Source organism: Bombina bombina, chromosome 3 (assembly GCF_027579735.1).
Source record: "Bombina bombina isolate aBomBom1 chromosome 3, aBomBom1.pri, whole genome shotgun sequence".
Classification (NCBI taxonomy): domain Eukaryota; kingdom Metazoa; phylum Chordata; class Amphibia; order Anura; family Bombinatoridae; genus Bombina; species Bombina bombina.
In genome coordinates this window covers 93,859,391-93,875,441 of record NC_069501.1, presented here as the reverse complement: position 1 = coordinate 93,875,441, position 16,051 = coordinate 93,859,391, and the positions used below count along the sequence as shown (strand labels likewise).

At 40.9% G+C, this 16,051-nt stretch overlaps 1 protein-coding gene across 1 annotated transcript in view; it reads right to left on the bottom strand.

Annotated features, from left to right (window-relative positions):
- Positions 1-16,051, bottom strand: part of BRWD1 (bromodomain and WD repeat domain containing 1) — a gene marked incomplete in the record, with an annotated part of 1,309,461 nt that overhangs the window by 761,835 nt on the left and 531,575 nt on the right. The window contains 2 exon segments of the mRNA XM_053705925.1: positions 4,398-4,523; positions 7,204-7,262. Coding sequence (XP_053561900.1) covers positions 4,398-4,523; positions 7,204-7,262 — 185 coding nt within the window.

Below are 16,051 nucleotides of genomic sequence, written 5' to 3'. Positions count from 1 at the left end.
TTTTAGACGTCTCTTGTCTGTTAAGGATAGAGTCATGGACACTGAATCTATTTGGAAACCCAGAAAGGTTACCCTTGTCTGAGGAATCAATGAACTTTTTGGTAAATTGATCCTCCAACCATGATCTTGAAGAAACAACACAAGTCGATTCGTATGAAATTCTGCTAAATGTAAAGACTGAGCAAGTACCAAGATATCGTCCAAATAAGGAAATACCACAATACCCTGTTCTCTGATTACAGACAGAAGGGCACCGAGAACCTTTGTAAAAATTCTTGGAGTTGTAGCTAGGCCAAACGGCAGAGCCACAAACTGGTAATGCTTGTCCAGAAAAGAGAATCTCAGGAACCGATAATGATCTGGATGAATCGGAATATGCAGATATGCATCCTGTAAATCTATTGTGGACATATAATTCCCTTGCTGAACAAAAGGCAAGATAGTCCTTACAGTTACCATCTTGAACGTTGGTATCCTTACATAACGATTCAATATTTTTAGATCCAGAACTGGTCTGAAGGAATTCTCCTTGTTTGGTACAATGAAGAGATTTGAATAAAACCCCATCCCCTGTTCCTGAACTGGAACTGGCATAATTACTCCAGTCAACTCTAGATCTGAAACACAATTCAGAAATGCTTGAGCTTTTACTGGATTTACTGGGACACGGGAAGAAAAAATCTCTTTGCAGGAGGTCTCATCTTGAAACCAATTCTGTACCCTTCTGAAACAATGTTCTGAATCCAAAGATTGTGAACAGAATTGATCCAAATTTCTTTGAAAAAACGTAACCTGCCCCCTACCAGCTGATCTGGAATGAGGGCCGCACCTTCATGTGGACTTAGAAGCAGGCTTTGCCTTTCTGGCTGGCTTGGATTTATTCCAGATTGGAGATGGTTTCCAAACTGAAACTGCTCCTGAGGATGAAGGATCAGGCTTTTGTTCTTTGTTGAAACGAAAGGAACGAAAACGATTATTAGCTCTGTTTTTACCCTTAGATTTTTTATCCTGTGGTAAAAAAGTTCCTTTCCCACCAGTAACAGTTGAAATAATAGAATCCAACTGAGAACCAAATAATTTGTTACCCTGGAAAGAAATGGAAAGTAGAGTTGATTTAGAAGCCATATCAGCATTCCAAGTCTTAAGCCATAAAGCTCTTCTAGCTAAAATAGCTAGAGACATAAACCTGACATCAACTCTGATAATATCAAAGATGGCATCACAGATAAAATTATTAGCATGCTGAAGAAGAATAATAATATCATGAGAATCATGATGTGTTACTTGTTGCGCTAAAGTTTCCAACCAAAAAGTTGAAGCTGCAGCAACATCAGCCAAAGATATAGCAGGTCTAAGAAGATTACCTGAACACAGATAAGCTTTTCTTAGAAAGGATTCAATTTTCCTATCTAAAGGATCCTTAAATGAAGTACCATCTGACGTAGGAATAGTAGTATGTTTAGCAAGGGTAGAAATAGCCCCATCAACTTTAGGGATTTTGTCCCAAAATTCTAATCTGTCAGACGGCACAGGATATAATTGCTTAAAACGTTTAGAAGGAGTAAATTAATTACCCAATTTATCCCATTCTTTGGAAATTACTGCAGAAATAGCATTAGGAACAGGAAAAACTTCTGGAATAACCACAGGAGATTTAAATACCTTATCCAAACGTTTAGAATTAGTATCAAGAGGACCAGAATCCTCTATTTCTAAAGCAAATAGAACTTCTTTAAGTAAAGAACGAATAAATTCCATTTTAAATAAATATGAAGATTTATCAGCATCAACCTCTGAGACAGAATCCTCTGAACCAGAAGAGTCATCAGAATCAGAATGATGATGTTCATTTAAAAATTCATCTGTAGGGAGAGAAGTTTTAAAAGATTTTTTACGTTTACTAGAAGGAGAAATAACAGACATAGCCTTCTTTATGGATTCAGAAACAAAATCTCTTATGTTATCAGGAACATTCTGCACCTTAGATGTTGAAGGAACTGCAACAGGCAATGGTACTTTACTAAAGGAAATATTATCTGCATTAACAAGTTTGTCATGACAATCAATACAAACAATAGCTGGAGGAATAGCTACCAAAAGTTTACAGCAGATACACTTAGCTTTGGTACATCCAGCACTAGACAGCGATTTTCCTGTAGTATCTTCTGACTCAGATGCAACGTGAGACATCTTGCAATATGTAAGAGAAAAAACAACATATAAAGCAAAATTGATCAAATTCCTTAAATGACAGTTTCAGGAATGGGAAAAAATGCCAAAGAACAAGCTTCTAGCAACCAGAAGCAATGAAAAATGAGACTTAAATAATGTGGAGACAAAAGCGACGCCCATATTTTTTAGCGCCAAATAAGACGCCCACATTATTTGGCGCCTAAATGCTTTTGGCGCCAAAAATGACGCCACATCCGGAACGCCGACATTTTTGGCGCAAAATAACGTCAAAAAATGACGCAACTTCCGGTGACACGTATGACGCCGGAAACGGAAAAGAATTTTTGCGCCAAAAAAGTCCGCGCCAAGAATGACGCAATAAAATGAAGCATTTTCAGCCCCCGCGAGCCTAACAGCCCACAGGGAAAAAGAGTCAAATTTTTGAAGGTAAGAAAAAATGATTAAATCAAATGCATTATCCCAAATATGAAACTGACTGTCTGAAAAATAAGGAAAGTTGAACATTCTGAGTCAAGGCAAATAAATGTTTGAATACATATATTTAGAACTTTATAAACAAAGTGCCCAACCATAGCTTAGAGTGTCACAGAAAATAAGATTTACTTACCCCAGGACACTCATCTACATGTTTGTAGAAAGCCAAACCAGTACTGAAACGAGAATCAGCAGAGGTAATGGTATATATAAGAGTATATCGTCGATCTGAAAAGGGAGGTAAGAGATGAATCTCTACGACCGATAACAGAGAACCTATGAAATAGACCCCGTAGAAGGAGATCACTGCATTCAAATAGGCAATACTCTCCTCACATCCCTCTGACATTCACTGCACGCTGAGAGGAAAACCGGGCTCCAACTTGCTGCGGAGCGCATATCAACGTAGAATCTAGCACAAACTTACTTCACCACCTCCATCGGAGGCAAAGTTTGTAAAACTGAATTGTGGGTGTGGTGAGGGGTGTATTTATAGGCATTTTGTGGTTTGGGAAACTTTGCCCCTCCTGGTAGGAATGTATATCCCATACGTCACTAGCTCATGGACTCTTGCTAATTACATGAAAGAAATAAATATTGTAATATTGCAAAGATGTTTTAATATGCATAATTGAGCATTTTATATTAAAAGCTAAATATGTTTACTGTCCTTTAAATTTCAGAATTCCCATGGCGTTTTAATGTTTGAGTGGGAACTTCATCTCTCACAAACTTAATTTTTTGCCATTAAAAGTACTAGTTTTATTTTACTGTAAATGTGTGGTTTGTGTGTGTGTATATGGTGTGACTACTACAAGTAATCACTATCCTTCATGCTACTGCATCATATAGACCACTATGTTGGGCTATAGCTTCAACAAATTATTAACATTAATTCCAGTGTTTTTGCTACAAATTTGGCTAATTGTTTTCATCTCTCTACATTTATTTTAACTCAAACAATACACAACCAATATTAAAAACGGCCACATTTCAAAGTAACAAGCTCCAGCAAACAAACAGCTGTGCTAACATGCAGCTATTTCTTATATTTGTGTTATATTTTATATATAGTCACACATATTACATTTAAATCATACACTGTGGAGGGGGGAGATTAAAATATGAAGGGTGTGTACATATAAAGGGAGAAAATTCAAGAATTTTAACAGAACTAAATACAGTTATTTATGATAGCATTAGAGGAATAAGCTAATAGATACATTAAGAAATAATACTTTAAAGTGATGGTAAACTCTTTCCTTTTTAAAATCAGATCAGGAATGTTAGTGATATTTTAGATGTAGTTTAATACATCAGTTGTAACAAAGATGCCATATAAGTAACTTTTTAAGATAGATATGACATTCGAATACCTCCGCACTCTGCTGCCCACTTCGAAAGTAGATTTTTCTGTGAGCTAAAGGTTTGAATTGTTGTCCATTCAGTGCTCTCCCAATGTGGCACTTTTGTGGAAGCTAGAGCTCTTATTGGAGAATAATTCAAACTGTTAGCTCACAGAAAAAATTACTTCTAAAGTGGGCGGTGGAGCATGGGGTATGTAAATGTAAAAAGTTATAGCGCCATCTTTGTTACAACTGATGAATGAAACCATCTAAAATATCACTAACATAGCAGATCTGATTTTAAAAAGGGGAGAGTTGACCATCACTAAGATGAAGACAAGCCAACATAGTTAAGAGAAACATTGAGATTTTAAAAAAATGCACCTGTTCCAACTAGGTGGTGCTTCTGGTACAACCACTCTGCGTTTCCAAGCCAGAAGATCCCGTTCAGTGGCAATCTGACTCCGAAGGGAATTATGATGCATTTGACGGACACCTTCAACCTGTCCACTCAGACGAAGGCCAATATTAGGTAGGGGTATAAGACCTAGAGGGATGAAACATAGGTTTTAATTAAATATTATCTATTGTGATGATCTCTAGTTGACAAAAGACACAAGTTTAACAGAAGAAAGTATGTGCCTTACGTAAACACACAATTTATACTTATAATTAAATTTCTTCATATTCAAAGCAACATCATCCACAGGTAATTAGAGTCAAGTCTAGTTGAAAAAAGTAAAAAAAATTCAAAAGCCTTTAAACTTCTCTCCTACATAAACTACCACCTCCTTATGTATCAGGATGGATAACAATCAATCATTCTCTTTTACAAATACATTTTGAATTTATTTGAGATTTTTTTTTTATTTAAATAACAGGTTTTTGTTAAATAAAATATTTTTTTTTTGGGGGGGGGGGGGGAAGAAAATCTACCTAAAGATAGTTTTCTATTTAAGAAACTTAATTCAAAAAGGTACTCATCCTGTTTTTAATTATGTAGCACGAGGCTGTATATTCATGGCTGTAATGTTTAATAATTTTTTATTATATTCAGCAGACTGAAGTTGAGAAATTAACCTAAAAAGGACATAAATTTTTCTTTTAGGATTCAGAAACCTTTCAGATTTATCTCTATTTTTAAGTGTACTTCATTCCCTTGGTATGCTTTGTAAAAAGAGCAGCAATGCTCTACTGGGAGCTAGCTAAACACAGGTTGAGCCAATGACAAGAGGCCTATATTTGCAGTCACCAATCAGCAGCTAGATCACAGTAGTACATTGAGCTTCTGAGCCTACATTTGTAGGCCTTTCAAAAACACAATGTATGCTTACCTGATAAATTAATTTCTCTTGTGGTGTATCCAGTCCACGGATTCATCCTTTACTTGTGGGATATTCTCATTCCCTACAGGAAGTAGCAAAGAGAGCACACAGCAAAGCTGTCCATATAGCTCCTCCTCTAGCTCCACCCCCCAGTCATTCGACCAAAGGTTAGGAAGAAAAAGGAGAAGCCAGGGCGGGCCGTGGACTGGATACACCGCAAGAGAAAGTAATTTATCAGGTAAGCATAAATTCTGTTTTCTCTTGCATGGTGTATCCAGTCCACGGATTCATCCATTACTTGTGGGATACCAATACCAAAGCTTTAGGACACGGATGAAGGGAGGGAATAAGACAGGTACATTAAACGGAAGGCACCACTGCTTGCAAAACCTCTCTCACAAAAATAGCCTCCGAAGAAGCAAAAGTATCGAATTTGTAAAATTTGGCAAAAGTATGCAGTGAAGACCAAGTTACTGCCTTACAAATCTGTTCAACAGAAGCCTTATTTTTGAAAGCCCATGTGGAAGCCACTGCTCTGGTAGAATCGGATGATGCTTTTCAGCCAAAAGGAAAGAGAGGTAGCAGTCGCTTTCTGACCTCTCCTCTTACCAGAATAGATAACAAACAAGGAAGATGTTTGTCTGAAATCCTTAGTTGCTTGTAAATAGAACTTTAAAGCACGAACTGCATCAAGATTGTGTAATAGACGTTCCTTCTTCGAAGATGGATTAGGACACAGAGAAGGAACAACTATTTCCTGGTTAATATTCTTGTTAGAAACAACTTTAGGAAGAAAACCAGTCTTGGTACGCAAAACTACCTTATCTGCGTGGAACACCAGGTAAGGTGAATCACACTGTAAGGCAGATAATTCTGAAACTCTTCGAGCAGAAGAGATAGCTATCAAAAACAAAACTTTCCAAGATAACAACTTAATGTCTATGGAATGTAAAGGTTCAAACGGAACCCCTTGAAGAACTGAAAGAACTAGATTCAAACTCCATGGCGGAGCCACAGGTTTATAGACAGGCTTGATTCTGACTAAAGCCTGAGCAAACGCTTGAACGTCTGGTACCTCTGCCAGACGCTTGTGTAACAGGATAGACAAAGCAGATATTTGTCCTTTTAAGGAACTAGCTGATAATCCTTTCTCCAGTCCTTCTTGGAGAAAGGACAATATCCTGGGAATCCTAATCTTACTCCATGAGTAACCCTTGGATTCACACCAACAAAGATATTTCCTGGTGACAGGCTTTCTAGCCTGAATCAGAGTATCTATAACTGACTCGGAGAACCCACGCTTTGATAGAATTAAGCATTCAATCTCCAAGCAGTCAGACGTAGAGAAACTAAATTTGGATGCTTGAACGGACCCTGTATTAGAAGATCCTGCCTCACTGGCAGTGTCCATGGTGGGACAGATGACATGTCCACTAGGTCTGCATACCAAGTCCTGCGTGGCCACGCAGGCGCTATCAGAATCACCAAAGCCTTCTCCTGCTTGATTCTGGCAACCAGACGCGGGAGGAGAGGAAACGGTGGATAAACATAAGCCAGATTGAAGGACCAAGGTGCTACTAGAGCATCTATCAATACCGCCTTGGGATCCCGGGACCTGGACCCGTAGAGAGGAAGTTTGGTGTTCTGACGGGACGCCATCAGATACAACTCTGGGGTGCCCCATAGCCGAGTCAGCTGGGCAAATACCTCCGGGTGGAGTTCCCACTCCCCCGGGTGAAAAGTCTGACGACTTAGAAAATCCGCCTCCCAGTTGTCTACTCCTGGGATGTGAATTGCTGAGAGATGGCAGGAGTGATCCTCCGCCCACCTGATTATTTTGGTTACTTCAGTCATCGCTAGGGAACTCTTTGTTGCCCCCTGATGATTGACGTAAACTAAAGTCGTGATGTTGTCCAACTGAAATCTGATGAATTTGGCCGCCACTAGTTGAGGCCATGCCTGAAGAGCGTTGAATATCGCCCTCAGTTCCAGAATGTTTATCGGGAGAAGAGTTTCTTCCTGAGACCATAAGCCCTGAGCTTTCAGGGAGTCCCAGACCGCACCCCAGCCTAACAGACTAGCGTCGGTCGTTACGATGATCCACTCTGGCCTGCGGAACATATTCCTTGAGACAGGTGATCCTGAGACAACCACCAGAGAAGAGAATCTCTGGTCTCCTGGTCCAACTGAATTTGAGGAGACAAATCTGCATAATCCCCATTCCACTGTTTGAGCATGCATAGTTGCAGTGGTCTGAGGTGTATCCGAGCAAAAGGGACTATGTCCATTGCCGCAACCATTAGTCCGATTGTCTCCATGCACTGAGCCACAGATGGCCGAGGAATGGAATAAAGAGCTCGGCAAATAGTTAAGAGTTTTAGCTTTCTGACCTCCGTCAGAAAATGTTTCATTTCTACCAAGTCTATCAGGGTTCCTAGGAATGGAACTCTTGTGAGGGGGGAGAGAGAACTCTTTTTGATGTTCACCTTCCACCCGTGAGACCTCAAAAAGGCCAATACAATCTCTGTGTGAGACTTGGTTCTTTGGAAAGTTGACGCCTAAATTAAGATGTCGTCTAGGTAAGGCGCCACTGCTATGCCCCGCGGTCTTAGAACCGCCAGGAGGGACCCTAGCACCTTTGTGAAAATTCTGGGAGCAGTGGCCAACCCGAAAGGAAGAGCCACAAACTGAAAATGCTTGTCCAGAAAGGCGAACCTGAGAAACTGGTGATCTTTGTGGATAGGAATGTGCAGATACGCATCCTTTAGATCCACGGTAGTCATATATTGACCCTCCTGGATCATTGGTAAGATTGTCCGAATGGTCTCCATCTTGAATGATGGGACTCTGAGGAATTTGTTTAGAATTTTGAGATCCAGGATTGGTCTGAAAGTTCCTTCTTTTTTGGGAACCACAAACAGGTTTGAGTAAAACCCCAATCCTTGTTCTGCAATTGGAACTGGGTGGATCACTCCCATTGTATGCAGATCTTCTACACAGCGTAAAAACGCCTCTTTCTTTGTCTGATCTGTAGACATACGAGAAATGTGGAACCTTCCCCTTGGAGGAGAGTCCTTGAATTCTAGAAGGTATCCCTGGGCTACAATCTCTAATGCCCAAGGATCGTGTACATCTCTTGCCCAAGCCTGAGCGAAGAGAGAGAGTCTGCCCCCTACTAGATCCGGTCCCGGATCGGGGGCTACCCCTTCATGCTGTCTTGGCGGCAGCTGCAGGCTTTTTGGCCTGTTTACCCTTATTCCAGCCCTGGTAAGGTTTCCAGGTTGCCTTGGGCTGTGAAGCATTACCCTCTTGCTTTGCAGCCGGAGAGGATGAAGCGGGGCTGCTCCTGAAATTGCGAAAGGAACGAAAATTAGCTTTGTTCTTGGTTTTAAAGGCTTTGTTCTGAGGGAGAGCATGGCCTTTTCCCCGGTGATATCTGAAATAATCTCTTTCAATTCAGGCCCGAATAGGGTCTTCCCTTTGAAAAGAATGTTCAAAAGCTTGGATTTAGACGACACATCGGCCTACCAGGACTTTAGCCATAGCGCCCTGCACGCCAAAATGGCGAAACCTGAATTTTTCGCCGCTAACTTAGCTATTTGGAAAGCGGCGTCAGTGATAAAAGAATTAGCTAGCTTTAGAGCCTTAATTCTATCCATAATTTCCTCATATGAGGTCTACGTCTGGAGCGAGTCTTCCAGCGCCTCAAACCAGAAAGCAGCTGTAGTAGTTACAGAAATAATGCAGGCAATAGGTTGGAGAAGAAAACCTTGTTGAACAAAAATTTTCTTAAGTAAACCCTCTAATTTTTTATCCATAGGGTCTTTAAAAGCACAACTGTCTTCAATTGGTATGGTTGTGCGTTTAGCTAGTGTAGAAACAGCCCCCTCCACCTTAGGGACCGTCTGCCACGAGTCCCGCATGGGGTCAGATATGGGGAACATTTTCTTAAAAACAGGAGGGGGGACAAAAAGGACACCTGGCCTATCCCACTCCCTAGTAACGATATCCGCAATCCTCTTAGGGACCGGAAACGCATCCGTGTAAACAGGGACCTCTAGGTACTTGTCCATTTTACACAATTTCTCTGGGATCACCAAAGGGTCACAGTCATCCAGAGTAGCTAATACCTCCCTAAGTAAAACACGGAGGTTTTCTAGTTTAAATTTAAAAACCAATGTATCTGAATCTGTCTGGGGAGGAACCCTTCCTGAATCAGAGACTTCTCCCTCAGACATCAAATCCCTCGCTCCCACTTCAGAGCGTTGTGAGGGTATATCGGATACGGCTACCAAAGCGTCAGAATGCTCATAATCTGTTCTTAAAACGGAGCTATCACGCTTTGCAGGTAACACGGGCAGTTTAGATAAGAAGGCTGTAAGAGAATTATCCATGACTGCCGCTAAGTCTTGCAATGTAAAAGGGTTAGACGCACTAGAGGTACTAGGCGTCGCTTGCGCGGGCGTAACTGGTTGTGACACTTGGGGAGAGGCAGACAGGCTAATCTCGTTACCTTCAGTCTGAGAATCATCTTGGGCCACATTCTTAAGTGCAACAATATGATCTTTAAAGTGTATAGACATATCAGTACAAGTGGGACACATTCTGAGAGGGGGTTCCACCATGGCTTCTAAACACATTGAACAAGGATTTTCCTTAATGTCAGACATGTTTAACTGACTAGTAGAGTACACAAACAGGCTTGGAATCACTTTAATCAAAAAACACAATTTGAAAATAACGTTACTGTGAGAGATAAAAAGAGCACACAATTTTACAAAACGGTGAAAAATGCAGCAATCTTTCTGAAATTTTCACAGTATGTAGCTAAAGCCTTAATAAGATTGCACCCCAAGTTTCAAAACGATTAACCCCTTAATGCCCAAACCGGAGCAGCCTAGAGCCAACACCTGGTTAAATCACTACAGCACCTTGCCACAGCCTTGCTGTGGCCCTACCTTCCCTTAGGGATCAGATTTGGGAGAATATAGCTTCTTTTAGGCCCTCAAACATCATCAGGACCCTCCATGTGAAACAGCATGAACGTCTCTGCAATTCTAACTGTGCATCTGAGGCAATTAGGCCCCTCCCACTCAACTCCAGAGCTGTGAGGCCTAGTAAATCACTCCTAAGTGACTAAAAAACAGCCATGTGGTAATAACCCCAGAAAAAAAACCAAAAGGGCTTTCAAAGTGTCTTGCAAAACGATTTTTCCTTAGCCAAACAATCGATTGCCCTGAATAAGTGTCAACCAGCATAATTAGCCCTATTATGTAAGCATTCAATTCCTTACTAAGTCTGAACATAGCTTACCCTCCCCTCATGGGGATCTTGTCGGTCTTCTAGCATTTTCTCAGTCTTGTCTAGAAATAAATGACTGAACATACCTTATTGCAGTTCACCCTGCAAACTGTTCCCCCCAACTGAAGTTTTCTGGTACTCCTCAGTCCTGTGTGGGAACAGCAGTGGATTTTAGTTACAACATGCTAAAATCATTTTCCTCTCAGCAGAAATCTTCATCACTTTTCTGCTAGAGAGTAAATAGTACAAACCGGTACCATTTAAAATAAACTTTTGATTGAAGATAATAAAACTACAATTCTAACACCACATTCACTTTACACTCCCGAGAGAGACCCTAGTGCTTAGAGCCAGCAAAGAGAATGACTGGGGGGTGGAGCTAGAGGGGGAGCTATATCTACAGCTTTTCTGTGTGCTCTCTTTGCTACTTCCTGTAGGGCAGTGCTTTCCAAACTGTGTGTCGGGACACACTAGTGTGTCGGCAGAAGTGTGTAGGTGTGTCCCTGCTTCAGCACAAGTTTTTTTAATTTTTTTTTTTTGGTTTCTGACTTTCCGCCTGCCTGCTACTCATATCACATGGTTGACATGTGATTGGTACCTAGGGGGTCACAGCTCATCTTAACCTATTGGCGCAGCTCAGTGGGAACTGAAACTATTCCCATTGGCAGCTTTTGCGGCACATTGGCTCCTGACTGCACTTGTAGTCTCCTTAAATGGCTCGTGACTGCATGTGTAGTCAGTGAGTGGGACAGCAGTGTGTTTGCAGCGTGGGCAATAGTCAATCGGACTCACCGAGCTCTGAGGGCGGCAGCTTAAATGCTGAGCTGAAGTCAGTGGGGTTTTTTTGCAGCTAGCTCCCAGTAGTGCATTGCTGCTCTTGATATATGGATAGGAAGTGGAAGTTTAAAAAATGCTTGATGATGAAATGCGAGTGTCTTTATCTAATATTCCACCAAATATTCAGAAACTGTGTTTATCCCATCAACCTCATACATCCATTAAAATAGTAAGTAGCTATTGTTGATATTAAACTTTTTTTAATTCTTGCACATACTTACTGTTACTTGTAAATACATTTCATTATTATATAATTTATGTATGTGTCCGTATCTCTTAAAAAAAGTTAGTTTAACCTCCTTTTTGCTAGTACAACTGAATTAATTACTGTGTCGCGAAATGATGTAGGTCTAAAAAGTGTGTCACCAACATGAAAAGTTTGGAAAGCTCTGCTGTAGGGAATGAGAATATCCCACAAGTAAAGGATGAATCCGTGAACTTGATTCACCTTGCAAGAGAAAAACAGAATTTATGTTTACCTGATAAATTACTTTCTCCATAGGTGTGTCCGGTCCACGGCGTCATCCTTACTTGTGGGAATATCTCTTCCCCAACAGGAAATGGCAAAGAGTCCCAGCAAAGCTGGCCATATAGTCCCTCCTAGGCTCCGCCCACCCCAGTCATTCGACCGACGGACAGGAGGAAAAATATAGGAGAAAACATATGGTACCGTGGTGACTGTAGTTAGAGAAAATAATTCATCATACCTGATTAAAAAACCAGGGCGGGCCGTGGACCGGACACACCGTTGGAGAAAGTAATTTATCAGGTAAGCATAATTTCTGTTTTCTCCAACATTGGTGTGTCCGGTCCACGGCGTCATCCTTACTTGTGGGAACCAATACCAAAAGCTTTAGGACACGGATGAAGGGAGGGAGCAAATCAGTCATAAATTGACCTTCCTGGATAGTGGGTAGAATCGTTCGAATGGTTTCCATCTTGAACGATGGTACCCTGAGAAATTTGTTTAGGATCTTCAAATCCAAAATTGGTCTGAAAGTTCCCTCTTTTTTGGGAACTACGAACAGATTGGAATAAAATCCCATTCCTTGTTCCTTTATTGGAACTGGGTGTATCACTCCCATCTTTAACAGGTCTTCTACACAATGTAAGAATGCCTGTCTCTTTATTTGGTTTAAGGATAAGTGAGACATGTGGAACCTTCCCCTTGGGGGTAGTTCCCTGAATTCCAGGAGATAACCCTGAGAAACTATTTCTAGCGCCCAGGGATCCTGAACATCTCTTGCCCAAGCCTGAGCAAAGAGAGAGAGTCTGCCCCCTACTAGATCCGGTCCCGGATCGGGGGCTACTCCTTCATGCTGTTTTGTTAGCAGCAGCAGGCTTCTTGGCCTGCTTACCCTTGTTCCAGCCTTGCATCTGTTTCCAGGCTGGTTTGGGTTGTGAGGCATTACCCTCTTGCTTAGAGGATGCAGAATTAGAGGCCGGTCCGTTCCTGAAATTGCGAAAGGAACGAAAATTAGACTTATTTTTAGCCTTGAAAGACCTATCTTGTGGAAGGGCGTGGCCCTTTCCCCCAGTGATGTCTGAGATAATCTCTTTCAATTCTGGTCCAAATAGAGTTTTACCTTTGAAAGGGATGTTAAGCAATTTTGTCTTGGATGACACATCCGCTGACCAAGACTTTAGCCAAAGCGCTCTGCGCGCCACGATTGCAAACCCTGAATTTTTCGCCGCTAATCTAGCTAATTGCAAAGCGGCATCTAAAATAAAAGAGTTAGCCAACTTAAGTGCGTGAACTCTGTCCATAACCTCCTCATATGGAGTCTCTCTACTGAGCGACTTTTCTAGTTCCTCAAACCAGAACCACGCTGCTGTAGTGACAGGAACAATGCACGAAATGGGTTGTAGAAGGTAACCTTGCTGTACAAAAATCTTCTTAAGCAAACCCTCCAATTTTTTATCCATAGGATCTTTGAAAGCACAACTATCCTCGATAGGAATAGTAGTGCGTTTGTTTAGAGTAGAAACTGCCCCCTCGACCTTAGGGACTGTCTGCCATAAGTCCTTTCTGGGGTCGACCATAGGAAATAATTTCTTAAATATAGGGGGGGGGGGGACAAAAGGTATGCCGGGCTTTTCCCACTCATTCACTATGTCCGCCACCCGCTTGGGTATAGCAAAACCGTCGGGGTGCACCGGAACCTCTAGGAACTTGTCCATCTTGCATAATTTCTCTGGAATGACCAAGTTGTCACAATCATCCAGAGTAGATAACACCTCCTTAAGCAGTGCGCGGAGATGTTCTAATTTAAATTTAAATGTCACAACATCAGGTTCAGCTTGTTGAGAAATTTTTCCTGAATCTGAAATTTCCCCATCTGACAAAACCTCCCTCATGGCCACTTCAGATTGATGTGAGGGTATGACAGAACAATTATCATCAGCGCCCTCCTGCTCTTCAGTGTTTAAAACAGAGCAATCGCGCTTTCTCTGATATGTAGGCATTTTGGATAAAATATTTGCTATGGAGTTATCCATTACAGCCGTCAATTGTTGCATGGTAATAAGCATTGGCGCGCTAGATGTACTAGGGGCCTCCTGCTTTGGCAAAACTGGTGTAGACACAGTAGGAGATGATGTAGTATCATGTTTACTCCCCTCATCTGAGGAATCATCTTGGGCAATTTCATTATCTGTGGCAGTACTGTCCTTACTTTGTTTGGACGCTATGGCACAATTATCACACAAATTTAAATGAGGAGACACATTGGCTTTCATACATATAGAACATAGCTTATCCGAAGGCACAGACATGTTAAACAGACTTAAACTTGTCAATAAAGCACAAAAAACGTTTTAAAACAAAACCGTTACTGTCTCTTTAAATTTTAAACAGAAAACACTTTATTACTGAATATGTGAAAAAGTATGAAGGAATTGTTCAAAAATTACCAAAATTTCACCACAGTGTCTTAAAGCATTAAGAGTATTGCACACCAAATTTCAGAGCTTTAAACCTTACAATAACGGAACCGGAGCCGTTTACAAATTTAACCCCTATACAGTCCCAGCTATAGCCTTTGCTGAGACCCAACCAAGCCCAGAGGGGAATACGATACCAAGTGACGCCTTCTAGAAACTTTTCCAGCTACTTTCAGATCCTCACACATGCATCTGCATGTCCTGCCCTCAAAAAACAACTGTGCAGTAATGGCGCGAAAATGAGGCTCAGCCTACAACTGGGAAGGCCCCCTGACTGGAAAAGGTGTCTAACATAGTGCCTGCCGTTAATAAACGTTCCCCAAGCTTATAAATGTGCTTTATTTGGGCATTTTATTCATGTTTATGCTGATAATTCAATCGATTTAGCCCATAAAAGTGTCTACCAGTTTTATAGCCCATATTAAGCCCTTTATTCTGTTTGTTTGACTAAGAAAATGGCTTACCGGTCCCCATGAGGGGAAATGACAGCCTTCCAGCATTACACAGTCTTGTTAGAAATATGGCTAGTCATACCTTAAGCAGAAAAGTCTGCTAACTGTTTCTCCCAACTGAAGTTACTTCATCTCAACAGTCCTATGTGGAAACAGCAATCGATTTTAGTTACTGTCTGCTAAAATCATCTTCCTCTCACAAACAGAAATCTTCATCCTTTTCTGTTTCAGAGTAAATAGTACATACCAGCACTATTTTAAAATAACAAACACTTGATAGAAGAATAAAAAACTACATTTAAACACCAAAAAACTCTTAACCATCTCCGTGGAGATGTTGCCTGTGCAACGGCAAAGAGAATGACTGGGGTGGGCGGAGCCTTGGAGGGACTATATGGCCAGCTTTGCTGGAACTCTTTGCCATTTCCTGTTGGGGAAGAGATATTCCCACAAGTAAGGATGACGCTGTGGACCGGACACACCAATGTTGGAGAAAAGGATACCAATAGAACAAAGTAAATTTGACATTTGATTAAAATTGCATTGTGTACCTAAATCATGAAAGTTTAATTTTGACTTTATTATATCTTTAATCCAGGGGCGTATTATTGCCTAGGCCAACAAGGCCCATGCATAGGGTGGCAGAAAGATCTCCATCTTCACAACTAAATGTTTGAATTTGAGGTTGATTGAAAGATATAGAATGGAGATGTTTCAGCAAAAAAGATATTTTGCAGTGAAAAGTGAAATTTATCTGAAAAAATATATATATATAAAAATGATAAATTAATTTTTTTTATATTGCTGAAATTCCACTAGTGATCATATCTGGGAATTCTCCTCCTGACCACTAGGATGACACAAAAACAACCCAACATACCAGAATATTAAATCCCTCCCACTTACACTGAATCCTCAGATATACATATAACAAACGAGATGGAGGAAACAGAAAAGCAGAAAAGATAAAGAATGGCAAAAAGAAAAAAAAAAGTTTTGCCACCAACTGAACCAAAAGAAAGGACATGGTTCGTGGACTCTTCACCATCGTGAAAGAAATTAAAATTTGTCAGGTAAGCATAAATTTTGCTTTCTTTTATCCGTAGGTGAAAGTACATGAGTCATCATGTATGGAAATCTATACCCAAGCAGTTTAGTCCACGAGTACACAATGAAATGT